At 54.1% G+C, this 15212-nt stretch overlaps 1 protein-coding gene and 1 non-coding gene across 2 annotated transcripts; both read left to right on the top strand.

Moving 5' to 3' along the window:
• Positions 1-1106: 1106 nt before the first annotated feature.
• Positions 1107-9638, top strand: LOC103186631 (sodium channel epithelial 1 subunit gamma). The gene is made up of 13 exons (XM_007905791.2): positions 1107-1124; positions 2254-2601; positions 3086-3404; positions 3820-4019; positions 4405-4508; positions 5105-5268; positions 5520-5609; positions 6507-6624; positions 7024-7102; positions 7659-7716; positions 8240-8301; positions 8812-8887; positions 9282-9638. The coding sequence occupies exons 2-13, from the start codon at positions 2264-2266 to the stop codon at positions 9630-9632; spliced, it is 1959 nt and encodes a 652-aa protein (XP_007903982.2). The 5' UTR covers positions 1107-1124; positions 2254-2263; the 3' UTR covers positions 9633-9638.
• trnap-cgg lies at positions 8383-8445 on the top strand. The gene has a single exon. It is a non-coding gene; the product is annotated as a tRNA-Pro (tRNA).
• Positions 9639-15212: the final 5574 nt, after the last annotated feature.

Here is a 15212-nt window from a genome sequence, read left to right as displayed (position 1 = left end):
AAAGGGTAAAAACAGGGTTAGGCCCAAGGGTAACGCGAACCTTCAGGCCCCAAGTGGATTGCAGACCGGCAGAGCGACAGAGCCGGGATAATCAATAAATCAGTCTGATCAGTAATCTTAGTGATTATCGTCAGTCTTAGGCATTGGCCTCAGGGTCACAGCCTGGCTCACACACTCATATTCTCACCTCGGGGGGGGGGGGAAAGATTGTGGTTCAAGCAGCACATGTCTGTCCAGGCTGTTACTCCAGCCCAGTGCTGGGGGGAGCTCGGTATTGTCCGATCCTTCAGGTGGGACGTTAAACCGAGCTCCCTCCTGCCTATAAAAACAAACATGTTCTTTTTCACTGATATTATTGCGAGATGTTGTAGGCGAAAATGGCAGACAATTTGTTCACAGAAATATCTCATAACAGCTCAGAGCCCCCCCCACCCCACCCCCAAACACACACAGTCACACACAGTCACACACACACAGCTCCTGCCTTCAATACAGGATCTCAGCTGACTGGCGTGACAGCAAACTGCCGCTAGAGGGCAGCTGAGTATTGGCTTTAGCCAGTCAGTGTCACCCTGTCAGTCATCTGCTTACCTGTAATGTTTACCTGTAATGTTTACCTGTAATGTTTACATTTGTGTCTACCTGTGTTTATCTGTGTATTTACCTGTCGGTATAGCTGTGTTTATCTGTATGTTTAACAGTAATGTTTACCTGTGTATTTACCTGTGTGTTTATCTATGTGTTCAGCCGTGTGATTACCTGTCTGTATAGCTGTGTGTTTAACTGTGTGTTTACCCGTAATGTTTACCTGTTCTGTTTACCTGTAATGTTTGCCTGTACGGTTTACCTGTAATGTTTACCTGTACGGCTTACCTGTGTGCTGTTAGCTCAGACAGACCCTCCGCCCCTCAATAACGACACCAGGTGGAGCTGTCAATTATTCTCAGTGTAAATGTGTGCCTGTGTCCCTGTAGTGTTAGTCGGTTTCTGGCCACAGCCAGAGAGTGTGCGTGGCTCTGAGCAGCCGCGGGGACTGAGAGGAGTCTGTCCTTTATCTCTGCCAACACTTCTTCCCTCGCTCCCCAGGGACCTGACACCTCACTGCCAGTCCCACCCGACACCAGGTACTGACTGCTCTGCAGAGAGAAAGGTGTGAACGGCTCACAGCCAAGGTGCAACTGTAATTGTGATTAATAGTAAATTTGCAGATGTCACTTTCTGCTCCTCGGTCGCTGTGTGTTTACCTGTTGTGTCTACCTGTGTGATGTCCTTGGGCTGTCCTCCAGCGTGAAAGGCGCTATACAAATGTAATCTTGTATTGTGTTGATTACCTGCGTGTTTACCTGTTGTGATTAGCTGTTATGATTACCTGTAATGCTCATTGACTCCCGGTGGCTGTGTGAGTGTGTCTGTCCACATATATATGTGTTTCTATCAGTATGTGAATCAGTGTGTGTGAATCTGTGTGTGTGTGAATTTGTGTGTGTGAATCTGTGTGTGTGTTGAGTGCATGTGTGTGTGTGAGAGAGTGTGTATCTGTGTGAGTGTGTATTGAGTGCAGGTGTGTGAGTGTGTATTGAGTTCATGTGTATGAGTGTCTCCATTGCTTTTGTTGCTGCATCAAATTCACAATGAAGTGAATCGATGACAACTGGGAACCAGTTTCTGTCCATCACTTTTACAAAGTGAAGTCTCACCGACCTTACACTGATCGGGATCCCAGCGAAGTGACTGTGCTCAGTTCACGGCCGAGATAATTTAACCTTCCCAGAGACAAGTATGACCTTGAATTCCGCGTTCACAAACTATTGTTATTTGACAGTGATACCCTGTGAAGCGCAAGGAGACTTTTCCAAGGTCTATAAAAGTGCTGTTTCTCAGTCTGGCGCAGTGGTAGTGATCTCACCTCCGAGTCAGAAGATTGTGGGTTCAAGCCCCCGCATTGGGACTTGGAATCGCTTAATCAATGATGCCACTCCAGTGCAGTGTTGGGCGATTCAAAAAGAGAAGGGACTTTCTCTCTCTCGCCCAATGTCTTGGCCGACAATCCCCCAAATACAAAAATTGGTCACTCGCTGTGTGTGGGGACGCCGCTGGCCACAATTGGCTGCCGCGTTTCGCCCGCAAAATACATAGTCACTACACTTTACAGTGTATTCGGCGAAGCGCTGTGAGATGTCTCGAAGACGTGATGAGACGCTATCATTATTAGTTATAACTGTGTAACTCCCCCGCCTGCCCGCCCGCCCGCAGTGACTGAGGCATGGAGTCGGTGGGAGCCATGGAGCCGGGGAAGAGGAAACTGTCGGCGAAGATCATGGAGAAGCTGCCGGTGACGGGACCCCAGGCTCTGAGCATGAGTGAGCTGGCCCGCTGGTATTGTTACAACACCAACACGCATGGCTTCCGCAGGATAGTGGTGTCACGTGGTCGGCTGCGCCGCGGGGCCTGGTTGCTGCTGACCGGCTGTGCCGCGTCCCTCATCGTGTGGCAGTGCGCGCTGCTCGCCAGCGCCTACTACACCGTGTCGGTCTCCATCACCGTGCACTTTCAGGAGCTGCCGTTCCCGGCCATCACCATCTGCAACATTAACCCCTACAGGTCAGCCTGCCCCACCCTCACCGGCCCCGCGCTCGCCACCCTCGCCGGCCCCGCCCTTGTCGGTCCCGCCCATGCCCGCCCCGCCCATGCGCTCGCCGGCCCCGCTCTTGCCGGCCCCGCCCTCGCCTCCTCCCGCAAGCCCCGCCTCACGCCAGTACCGCCTGCCACTAGCCCCACCACCCTCACCTCACCAGCCCCACCTCCTGCCAGCCTCACCCTCACCAGCGCCGCCTCTCATCGCCAGCACCACGGCACGGGGACATTTACGTGGAGCTCTCAGTTTGGTTTGGAGACTCTTACCTACGGTGATGGGTTTCTGCGTGTGTCAGAGGCCCGGCTGTCAAAAAAAATGGAGGGTGGGCGAGATAGATGGATGGAGGGAGGGAGGGATGAAAAGAAGAATGGAGAGAGAGAGGGAAGGAGGGAATGAGGGAGGGAGAGAGAGGGAGGGACTGCTGAGGGACTGACTGTGACCCAAACACAGGTACAGTGCGACTAGATGGCTGGTGGGGGAACTGGAGAAAGCCACACTCACGGTGTTGGACGAGCTTTACAAGTACACGGACGCCGAGGACGATGGTGGTGAGGTCAGACCCCAGCACGAGGCGGAGCCCGGCGAGGGCAGCAGGCCCAGCTTGTTCCAGAATATTCCACTGCTGCAGATCCAGGCCAGGGGCCCCGAGTACAGCATTGTGTCCAACCTGCTGAGCAGGCGGCAGCACCGGGTCAACGGTACAGTCAGCACCCACTCGCTCGGCAACGCCGATATCCTCAACCAGGAACACCTGGTCGGCTTCAAGCTGGTACGTCTGAGCAGCTCAGCTCGTAATCCAGATCTTCGTAACACAACAGTCCGTAATATAAGCCGCTCGCCTCGCAAGCCAGAGGACCTGGGTTCGATTCCCGGGCAGGGCAAAACCTTAGCCATGTTTCCTTACTCCACACACGTGCCTCTGTTTACCAGCAGTAAATGGGAACCCGGATGTTAGTCAATTGGTGGATTGCTTTCCAGTGGTAATAATCGCTCCCCCCAAAAAATCTTTATGGTATGTCCTATGAAACACTTTGAGACGTCTCAGTGAAGTGATAAGGCGCTATATCAAATGTAAGGTGCTAACGTGTGTGCGTGTCTGTGTGAATGTATTTGTGTCTGCGTGCGTGCGTGTGTGCGTGCGTGTGTCTGCGTGTGTGTGTTGCCCCCACTCCCCCCACGGTCAGTGTGAGGGGGGGGACATTGACAGCTCTGACTGTACCATCTACACCTTCACCTCGGGGATGGCTGCTGTGCAAGAGTGGTACCAGCTGCACTACTACAACCTCCTGGCTCAGGTGCCCCCCGAGGACAAGCGGGCGATGGGCTACTCCGCCGATGACCTGTTCCTTACCTGCCTGTACGACGGCCTCCCCTGTGACTCCAGGTTTGCCTGTGTGTGTGTGTGTGTGTGTGCGCGCACACCTCCTCCCTCTCTCCGCCTGTGTGGGTGTACATCCCCCTCCCCCTCTCCGCCTGTGTGGGTGGTCATCCCCTCCCCGCCTGTGTGTGTATGTGAGTGTACACCCCCTCCCCCTCCTCGCCTGTGTGTGTGTGTACAACCCATCTCCCTCTCTGCCTGTGTGTGTGTACGCCTACTCCCCTCCGTGCCTGTATCCATCCCTGCTCCGCCCCACCTGTGTGCGTGCGTGTCCATCCATCAACCCTACCTCTAACCATCCAGCCCTCCCCCACCCCCCACATCTGACGGGTTACCGGGTCCCGGTGACGGTGCTCAGACTGTCACTGACCTCGCCGGGCGTTTACCGCAGGAACTTCAGCCTCCACCAGCACCCGCTCCACGGCAACTGCTTCACCTTCAACGGAGGAGAGAATGGCCGCGTCCTGATCACTCGCACCGGGGGCAGCCAGAACGGTAATAACCCCCCCCCCCGCCATCCTGTCTCCTCACTCCCTCCCTCCCTCCCTCACCTGCTCCCCCTCTCACCCCTTCTCCCCCTCTTGTCTCCTCACTCCCTCCCTCCATCACCCACAACAACAACAACAACAAGATTGCATTTATAGAGCGCCTTTCATGTCGGCAGGACGTCCCAAGGCGCTGGACAGTTGGGTCGGGACCCGAGCATTGGGGGGAAATGGTCAGGGTGAGGGGAGGGAAGGGAGGGAGCGAGGAGGGGGTAGAGGGTCGAGAGGGGAGCTGAAGGCACTCCCACCCTTTCTCATCACCGCTCTCCTCTCTTCTGTCTCCTCGTCCCCCTCCCTCGCCCCGTCCCTCTCTCACCCCCTCCCTCTCTTAACCCCCTCTCCCCTGCTGTATCTCCTCACCTCCTCCCTCCCTTGCCCACTCCCTCTCACACTTGACTCTCTCCTTCCCTTTACCTTTTAACCTCCTGCGATTTCCCCCACTCACTCCCAGCGCTTGCTACGCTGTTTGCCGTGTGCAGGGAAGGGGTGTTGAGGCGTCTGTCAATCACGGCCTGTCCCCTTCCCCACTCCCCCCCCCCCCTCCAGGTCTGAAAGTGACTCTGCACCTGGACGAGGACGAATACAACCCCTACTTGGTCACCTCGACGGGGGCCAAGATTGTGGTGCACGACCAGAGTGAGCATCCCTTTGTGGAGGATCTGGGCATCGCGATCCCGGCCGGAATGGAGACCTCCATTGGCCTGGACTTGGTGAGCAGCAGCAGCAACAACAACAACAACAACAACAGCAACTTATATTTATGTCGGGAGGACGTCTCAAGGCGCCTGACAGTCAGGGATTTGGAACCCGAGTTGGGGTTTGGGATCAGGAGGGAGAGGGGGAGGGAATGGGGGAGGGAGGGAGGGAAGGAAGAGGTCAGGGAGTGAGGAGGTGAGGCAGGGGAGTTGGGGAGGGATCTCAGGAGGATTCACTGAGCTTCTTCCCCACTTCCCACCCACAGACAGAATCTCACAAGCTGGGTGGCCCCTACAGCGACTGCATTGAGGACCTCCCAGAGGACAACCTGTACAACAAGTCCTACTCCCTGCAGGTCAGCCAGCACCTCATACACTCACACTCGCACACTCACATTCGCACACTCACATTCGCACACTCACACCGCAATTCGTGCACCGCAACATCCCCACAAACAGCCAGGAAGTGAGCAAGTGATTTTATCTTGGAGATTGTCGGCGAGAGAGAGAGAGAGACTCCCTTCTCTTTTCGAACAGCGCCATGGGAGATCTCCTAAGATTATTTAAGAGGGAGATAGACAGATCCTCGAGAAGGGAGGGACGGGAATGGAGGAAGGGCAGGCAATGGGATTGGAAGATCAGTCGTGAATCATGATCCAATAAACCAGTGGAACCGGCTGTGTGAGCTGAATGGCCTCCCCTCCTGGGGGCACGCGGTGTAGTTGATGAGTCAGGGTTACTTTGGTCGGATTCTCCAATTAAATATGCCGGCCAGAGGCTGCATTCTTGACCTTCCTTCTCCCTGACCTTTAAGGTGAGAGTTTGAGTGAGAGTTCCAGAGAGCAGGGCTGACACTGTGGTTAACAACAACAACTTGCATTTACGCTGTGCCCCTCACGCAGGGCAGCATCCCAGAGCGCTTAACAGTGGCGGAGCACGATGCCGAGCTGGGGTTGGAGCGGAGGGGGGNAGATGACTGTAGGTACGGTCAAAGAGGAAGGTCTCAGGCATCAACTGAAGATGGGGAAGGAAGGGGCAAGACGGAGGGATAGAGGAAGAGAGTCCCAGAGTTTCGAGGCGTAGAGGCTGAAAGTGCGGCCACTGATGGTGGAACGGAGGGCAGGAGGGACCAACAGGAGGTTGGAACCAGTCGGGCGGAGGCAGCGGGTAGTGGGTTGGGGAGTAAGAAGGTCAGAGAGGTAGGGAATGATTCTCAGTGTGACTGTGATGTATCCCTGTTGTGTTGCTTCCAGATGTGCCTTCATTCCTGCTTCCAAAAGGAGATGGTGCAGACCTGTGGGTGTGGACACTATGAGAAGCCATTGCCCCCAGGAGCACAGTATTGTGATTACAACAGGTTCCCGGGCTGGAGTGAGTCTGTTCCATCGCTGTCATTATACCCCATGCACACCCCGCCCCCACAGACGCACGTGTGTTTGCCTGTCTTTGTTCCCTATTCCTGACTTTCTCTCCCCTCGTCTCTGGAAGGGGTTTGACCCCTTCCATCCACTGGCTTACCAGCCGTCACGCATGGATAATAATACTAATAAACCTTGCATTTGATACCGCGCTGTATCACGTCTTCAAGACATCTCAAAGCGCTACACAGAACATACTGTAAAGTACAGTGACTGTGTATTTTGTGCGTGAATTCAGCTGCCAATTAATTGCGCACAGTGTGTATACAGTACACGGGGGTGTGGGGGCGGGGGGGGGGGGTTCGCAATGCGGGGCTGAGACTGGCTAAGACCTGGTTTCCTGTCTCCGCAGTTTACTGTTATTACCGACTTCGGGATCGGTTTCACCGGGAGCAGCTGGTGTGCCAGGAGCTGTGCCGGCAAGCCTGTCAGTGAGTCACTGCCACCACCACCTCCACCCTGCACAGCGGCTCAACCAGGGCTAGTTAGTGGGGGGGGAGGGTAGTTAGTGGGGGCGATGGTTAGTGGGTGTATAGTTAGTGAATTGACTGTATATTTGTGGGTTGTTAGTGAGGGGGGTAGTTAGTGGGGGGGGTAGTTAGTGGGTGTATAGTTAGCGAGGGGGGTGGTTAGTGGGGGGGTTAGTTAGTGAGGGGGGTAGTTAGTGAGGGGGATAGTTGGTGAAGGGGGTAGTTTAGTGGGTATATAGTTAGTGAGGGGGGTGGTTAGTGAGGCGGGTAGTTAGTGGGGGGGGTTAGATAGTGGCTGTATAAGTGAGAGGGGTGGTTAGTGAGGCGGGTAGTTAGTGGGAGTGTTAGTTAGTGGCTGTATAGTTAGTGAGGGGGGTGGTTAGTGAGGTGACTGGGGAGTGGGTTTGGCTGACACCCTGATGCTCACTCCCTGCCTGTGTGTTTGTGTCTCTCTGTGTGTGTCTGTGCGTCTGTCTGTGTCTGTGTCTGTGTGTGTCTGTGTCTCTGTGTCTGACAGCTGTAAGGAGTGGACATTGATGACGAGTGTTGCCCAGTGGCCGGCACAGAGCGCTGAGGTGAGCTTGGCTGGAGGCTCGGATAAGCTGCAACTGTGTTGTTGTTGTTGTTGTTGTGTTTCACACACTCTGTGTTGCTCTGGGGGTTTCTGTCAGATTCTCAGGCCTGGAAACCTCACTGTTCTGTTAGCTGAGAATCTCTGTTCTGATTAACTCCGGCCCCTCCATGTGTCGCACTCCCCCCCTGGTGCTCCGGCACCGTCATTAATCATTATGGTTAATCACTGGTTAATCTCTGCTGCACAACACGGTCCAAAACTTACCCCAAATCGTCAAAGTCGGGCAACACACAGGACAGCTCCCAGCAAGGGTGGTTGGTGGTGGGGGCGGGGGGAGTGGCCCCCCCCATCTGTCTCTCACACCTGAAGATGGGGAAGGAAGTGGAGGGTTAGAGGAAGAGTGTTCCACACAGGCACAAAGGGAGAGAGACACACGCAGACACACATGCACTCCACAGTGGGTGGGGTGGGGTCTCTAAACCAGGACCCTCTCCCTAATTTTGTTGTTCCCCCCACCCCAACAGGACTGGGTGCTTCGTCTGCTGAGCTGGGAACGAGGCCGGGATGGCAATAAAACACTGAGCACGTGAGTCTGAGCAAGAATCCCACCAGATCCAAACCCGCCAGCCAGCTCTACTCTACTGGGGGTGGGCATTTATGGAGTCCTGTAGCTCAGTGGTTAGAGCACTCGCCTCGGAAGCGAGAGGACCTGGGTTTGATTCCCGGGTCAGGCTGAAATATTGGGCAAGTTTCCTTACTCCACACGCCTCTGTTTACCAGCAGTAAGTAGGAAGCCGGTTGTTAGTTGATCTGCAGATCGCTTTCCCAGGGGTAATAATCCCTTCAAAATTTTTTTTAAAAATAGTAATAATAATTTGGTTACTCAAACCACGACTGTCTGTGGAACACTGCTGTATCCAATTGGCTGCCGTGTTTCACCCACAAAATATATAGTCACTCCACTTTACAGTATATTCCGTAAAGCGCCTTGAGACGTCGAGGGTTAGATCTGTGTTATTTGGGGTCTTGTGTAAATACAGAGAGGAAGTGCACGGTGTGCGGAAGCGTTGACAGTGTCTCCTCTCCTCCCGCCCAGGAGCGAGCTTGCTAGCCTGGACATTTACTACGCGGATCTGAGCGTGAGAAACATCACAGAGAAACCAGCAAACACTGTGAGTGCTGCCGGAACCCGGTTGGTAGTCGGTTGGCGGATTGTTTTCCGGGGGTAATAATCCCGTTTAAAAAAAATGATAATAAATTAGTCGCTTCAGTCCATGACTATTCGTGGGGACGTCGCTGTGCGCAATTAGCTACCAAGTTTGTCCCACAAAATACAGTCAATTCACTTCACAGTGTATCCTGTGAAGCACTTTGAGACATCTGGATGACCTGATAAGGCGCTGTATCAAATACAAGAATTGTTGGAAGCAGAATCAGTTTCAAAAGGGAATTGGAGAGGTATTTGAAAAGGCACGATGGGCGGAATGGCCTCCTACTGGGCTGTGAAATTCTATGATGATTATTATTATTATTATTATTCTGATGGAGACGTCTCTGTGGCTTCAGATGGTGACACTGCTCTCGAACTTCGGGGGGCAGTTGGGGCTATGGATGAGCTGCTCCGTGATCTGTGTGATCGAGATTGTGGAGGTGTTGCTGGTGGACGCGCTGTGGGTGTTGGTGAGGAGCGCTGGGCAGAGAGTTCGCCGTTGGTGGCAGAGGCCGGAGCAGGAGGAGGTCCCGGCGCACGGCACGGCTCATGGCATTACCGTCTACCTGGAGGACGAAGACCCCCCGACCTTCAACGCCGCCCTGCGTCTGCCCCGGCAATGCCCGCCCACAGCACCGCCACCCAACTATGAGATGCTGCAGCAATGCCACGGCTTTAACGGTGGCCCCGAAGAGGAACGTTTCTAGCCGTGCTGGGCAAGGGGAGGGGGGGTGAGGCGCGGGGGGGTGTGGTGGGCGGGCGGGTGGGAGGGTGGGTGTCTGACCCAGCTCGGCCTTGGGGATTGCTGGTGCGCCGCACAGTCGTGCATTGCCGCGTGTCATCACATCCGATAAAACTCAATAAAGTATCTTCCTCACACCCAGCGCCGAGTCTTTGCCGAGTTCCTGGTCTCGGCAGCCAGGGCTGTGACTGGTCTCAGTTCCACACCCTCCCCCTTAACCTCACCCCCACCTTTTCCCACCCGCCCACTCCCCATTGCTTCCACCCCCCACCCGCCCCAGAAGAGCAGAGAGACCGAAGGGTTAATGTACACTGATCTGCAAATGTGGGAGAGTGAGGTGACAAACAGTGTCAAAGCAAAGCTGTCGGGTTGTAAGAGTGATAAATAGGGGCTGAGAAAACAACAGCTCACAGGTCAGAGCCCACGGAATAATCACTCAATGCCATTACAGGCATAGGGCCCCCTCCCCACACTGACCAGTCAGTGAACCTAGGGGTTCACACGCATTCACACACACCCACCCACACACACACACAGACGCATTCACACACGGCCACATAATAATAATGTCACACACACGCACAGGCTCACAGGCACAAACATCAAAAAAGGAAACCGGACAAACATCTGAAAAGGGAAACTGTTACAACAACCTGCATTGATATCGCGCCCCACACACATCCCAGAGCTGAGGACCTATTAACAGGAGTGTTGCCGGGGGTGGGGGGTGAGTCGGAGAGCTCCCCCACAGCCAGCACAGGGCATGGAACAGCTCCCTTTCCCCCACCCGCCCAGAACCTCCACTGATACACATCAGGGGCTGTAAGGATTAGTTCGATATAAAAGCCGGCACAGCCACGATGGCCGAACAGCCTTCTTTTGTGCTGTCAGTTTCTCTGGTCAACGGCCATACCTATCATCACCAAACACCCGGCTGAAACCCCAAATACCTTACAGCCCACCTCAACCTGAGCCCCCAGACCTCAGTCTCTCACCGTGACCCACCTGAGCTCAGGCTGGGAGCTGGAGAGAGATTTTCCTTATCTCTTGACTCGAACCTCAGTTCCTAGTCACAACAGAGCAGCCTATCCAGGGGTGGGGTTCGCAGGTGCCAACGGTTCCCTATCAATCTGACACCAAGGAGGAATGAGAAAGATCATCAGGCCATCTCTCTGCCTCTCTCCACCCCCGCACCCCGCCCCCCCTCACCACCCCACACACACACACAGTCACAGAGTCTCAGTGCCAGCATTGCTCACATCTCCACAGCCTCACTCTTCACCCACCCTCCATTCCCTCCCAAACCATTCCCTCCCAAATCCCTTAAAAAATAATAATAATTCACCTCACAAGCGAGAGACCTGGGTCCGATTCCCGGGCAGGGCAAAATGTGGGGCCACTTTTCTAACTCCACACGCCTTGGTTTACCTGGCAATAAAGTGTCAACTCACAACTGGCAGATCATTCTCACGGGGGTAATTCAAATAAAAAAATTGGTGATTTCAATCCACGACTGTTTGTGGGACATCCACTGTGGTGAGCAATTGGCTGCCGCATTTTACACGCAAAATATACAGTCAATTCACTTTACAGTATATTCTGTGAAGCAATTTGAGGCGTCTTGAAGATGTGATATGGCGCTGTATCAAATGCCAGGATTCTTATTACTATATTATCAAACTTGCTATTCCCCCATTGCTGGCCAGGGTGGGGGGGTGGGGGGGGTGGGGAGAGTTGGGTGGGGTGGGGAGGGTGGTGGAGAGGTGGGTGGGGTGGGGATATCTGGGGGGTAGGGAGGGAGGTGTCAATGGTCAGGGTCCGTGAGAGCCCCTTCAAGCACTTTCTGTGCTGTGATTAAACAGCTGTCCCTCTGTGTGTATCAGTGAGTTTGTGAGTCTCCAGTGTGTGTGACAGTGAGTGTGTATGTCCCTGTATCTGTGTATCCCTGTATGTGAGTGCGTATGTCCCTGTGTGTGAGTGAGTGAGTGAGTGTCCCTGTGTGTGAGTGAGTGTCCCTGTGTGTGAGTGAGTGTCCCTGTGTGTGAGTGAGTGAGTCTCCCTGTGTGTGAGTGAGTGAGTGTCCCTGTGTGTGAGTGAGTGAGTGTCCCTGTGTGTGAGTGAGTGAGTGAGTGTCCCTGGTGTGAGTGAGTGAGTGAGTGAGTGAGTGAGTGACACTGTGAGCTTGTGAGTGAGTGAGTGAGGGTGTGAGTGAGTGAGTGTGAGTGAGTGAGTGAGTGAGTCTCCCTGGGTGTGAGTGAGTGAGTGAGTGAGTGTCCCTGTGTGTGAGTGAGTGAATGAGTGTCCCTGTGTGTACGTGAGTGAGTGAGTGTCCCTGTGGGTGAGTGAGTGAGTGAGTGAGTGTCCCTGTGTGTGAGTGAGTGAGTGAGTGTCCCTGTGTGTGAGTGAGTGAGTGTCCCTGTGTGTGAGTGAGTGAGTGAGTGAGTGTCCCTGTGTGAGTCCCTGTGTGTGTGGATGTCACTGTGTGTGTCTGTATGTGTGGATGTCACTGTGTGTTTGTGTGGATGTCCCTGTGTGTGAGTCCCTATGTGTGTGTGTGTGAGTCCGTGTGTGTGTGTGGATGTCACTATGTATGTGTGTGTCCCTGTGTGTGGATGTCCCAGTGTGTGAGTCCATGTGTGTGTGAGAGTCCCTGTGTGTGTGTGTGTGAGTCCCTGTGTGTGTGTGTGTGAGTCCCTGTGTGTGTGTGTGAGTCCCTGTGTGTGTGTGTGTGTGTGAGTTACTGACACCCTGTGTGTGTGTGTGTGTGTGAGTCCCTGTGTGTGTGTGTGTGTGAATCCGTGTGTGTGTGTGTGTGTGTGTGTGTGAGTCCCTGTGTGTGTGTGAATCCCTGTGTGTGTGGGTGTGTGAGTCCCTGTGTGTGTGTGTGTGTGAATCCCTGTGTGTGTGTGTGTGTGTGTGTCCTGTGTGTGTGTGTGTGTGTGTGAGTCCTGTTGTGTGTGTGTGTGTGTGTGTGTTGTGTGTGTGTGAATCCTGTGTGTGTGGTGTGTGTGTGTGTTGTGTGTGTGGTGTGTGTGTGTGTGTGTCCTGTGTGTGTGTGTGTGTGAGTCCCTGTGTGTGTGTGAGTCCCTGTGTGTGTGTGTGTGTGTGTGTGTGTGAGTCCCTGTGTGTGTGTTTCTGACGCAGTCAACCCCTGGCTGTGGCTGTGGCTGTGCACAGATAGTTGGAGGTGACCTGGGTGGTGTGGGGGTGTGTGTGTGGGGGGTATGGGGGGGGGGGTATGGGGGTGTGGGGGGGGGGGGGTATGTGGGGGGGGTATGTGGGGGCGTGGTGGGGGGTATGTGGGGTGGGGGGTGTGGGGGTATGTGGGGTGTGTGTGTGGGGGGGGGTATGGGGTGTGGGGGGGGGTGTGGGGGTATGTGGGGTGGGTGTGGGGGGGGGTATGGGGGTGTGGGGGGTGTGGGGGGGAGGTGTGGGGGGGGGTGTGGGGGGAGTTGGTGAGTGTCAGTTTGAGGACCAGGCGATGGGGAGCAGTGAGTCTCTCTCTCTGTGTTACACATTCACTGCTGTGACCCGGACTTCACTGACACACTTTTGCTGTACGTTTCTCGGATCTTTCGGAAGCGCTTAATAACACGAGGTTTGTGCAGTATGTGCACAGAGCGAATGCCCGTCTTGGTGTGTGTCTCCGCGTGTGTGTCAGTGTGTCACTGTGTGTGTGTCAGTGTGTCACTGTGTGTGTGTCAGTGTGTCACTGTGTCAGTGTGTCAGTGTGTCACTGTGTGTGTGGTGTCAGTGTGTCACTGTGTGTGTGTCAGTGTGTCACCAGTGTGTGTGTCAGTGTGTCACTGTGTGGGTGTCAGTGTGTCACTGTGGGTGTCAGCGTGTCACTGTGTGTGTGTCAGTGTGTCACTGTGTGTGTGTCAGTGTGTCACTGTGTGTGTGTCAGTGTGTCACTGTGTGGGTGTCAGTGTGTCACTGTGTGGGTGTCAGTGTGTCACTGTGTGGGTGTCAGTGCGACACTGTGTGGGTGTCAGTGTGTCACTGTGTGGGTGTCAGTGTGTCACTGTGTGGGTGTCAGTGTGTCACTGTGTGGGTGTCAGTGTGTCACTGTGTGGGTGTCACAGTGTGTGTGTCAGTGTGTCACTGTGTGGGTGTCACAGTGTGTGTGTCAGTGTGTCACTGTGTGGGTGTCACAGTGTGTGTGTCAGTGTGTCACTATGTGGGTGTCACAGTGTGTGTGTATCTCAGTGTGTGTGTCACAGTGTGTCTCAGTGTGTGTGTATCTCAGTGTGTCACAGTGTGGGTATCTCAGTGTGTGTGTCTCAGTGTGTATCGGTGTGTGTCTCAGTGTGTAACGGTGTGTGTCTCAGTGTGTAACGGTGTGTGTCTCAGTGTGTAACGGTGTGTGTCTCAGTGTGTAACGGTGTGTGTCTCAGTGTGTATCGGTGTGTGTCTCAGTGTGTAACGGTGTGTGTCTCAGTGTGTATCGGTGTGTCTCAGTGTGTATCGGTGTGTGTCTCAGTGTGTATCGGTGTGTGTCTCAGTGTGTAACGGTGTGTGTCTCAGTGTGTAACGGTGTGTGTCTCAGTGTGTAACGGTGTGTGTCTCAGTGTGTAACGGTGTGTGTCTCAGTGTGTATCGGTGTGTGTCTCAGTGTGTAACGGTATGTGTCTCAGTGTGTGTGATTGTAGGTAACCAGCTTGTCTTTGCTGTAAATACAGATTTTTAACGCCCTGAAATGCCCGTTAGGTGTAGTGATTGTTGAAACACTCCAGTGTTTGAGCTTAAAGTGCAGTAATGTCTCTCCTCCCTGAGAGGCGAGCGCAGGGCGTGGTGGTGGTGATGGGGTGGGGGCGGCTGTTACTGGAACTGAATGTACAAAAGCAGGTGCGAGAGCTCACAGCCAGTTCCTAGTCACACAGCGTGAGGTACCCTCAGTCACACCACAATGTCCTGCCATCAGAGACCAGCAGCCCTGAAGCTGTCCCACACAATCCTTCTCGCAATGGCCAAGCTATGTGTGGGTTGAGCTGGTTAGACTCCAGCAGTTACCCCAACACACACTCTGGGCTCCCCCACCGCAAGCCTTGGCTCTCGCCAACCTGCGCCTAATACTCTCTGGAATTAGGTAAGTAGGATGTGTCCCTCCAGGGTGCGAGAGAGAAAGAGAGAGAGAGAGAGAGTGCATTCCATTCCAGCAATCTATCTATCGGGGATTTCCATGTGCAGTTGGGATGTGGGGAATTCTCAGTCTGACTTGGAGACTCTTAAGCAACGGTGATGGGTTTCCATGTGTGTCAGACACTCAGGCTGGGCAACAAGAATTCCCTATTTTCTGCCAAATGTCTGACAGCCCCTTCCTCCCTGTCACTCCTTCAATTATTTCCCTCACTCTACCCACCCGCCCCACCTCTTTGTCATTCTCTCTATTTCTCTCTGCATTATCTCGTGCCCTCTGTTTTTCTCTCTCTCTCACACACGGGATTGCTGGGGGAGTCAGTGAGATGCTGTCTCTCTCACCCTCTCTCTCCCACTCTCAGACCCTCTCTTTCACCTTCTCTCTCTTTCTCTCTCTCCCAGGAGG

The sequence above is a fragment of the Callorhinchus milii genome, unplaced genomic scaffold (genome assembly GCF_018977255.1).
Source record: "Callorhinchus milii isolate IMCB2004 unplaced genomic scaffold, IMCB_Cmil_1.0 Scaffold16, whole genome shotgun sequence".
Lineage (NCBI taxonomy): Eukaryota > Metazoa > Chordata > Chondrichthyes > Chimaeriformes > Callorhinchidae > Callorhinchus > Callorhinchus milii.
Note: the sequence above shows the minus strand (reverse complement) of the source record. Positions and strands in the feature narration are given on the sequence as shown.

What these genes read in the sequence shown, in the direction of transcription:
- LOC103186631 (XM_007905791.2), top strand. Translation starts at nt 2,264, where the DNA reads ATGGAGTCGGTGGGAGCCATGGAGCCGGGGAAGAGGAAACTGTCGGCG. An exon ending in TGCAACATTAACCCCTACAG is followed by an intron (nt 2,602 to 3,085) that starts GTCAGCCTGCCC and finishes ACCCAAACACAG; the next exon opens with GTACAGTGCGACTAGATGGC. An exon ending in CACCGGGGGCAGCCAGAACG is followed by an intron (nt 4,509 to 5,104) that starts GTAATAACCCCC and finishes CCCCCCCTCCAG; the next exon opens with GTCTGAAAGTGACTCTGCAC.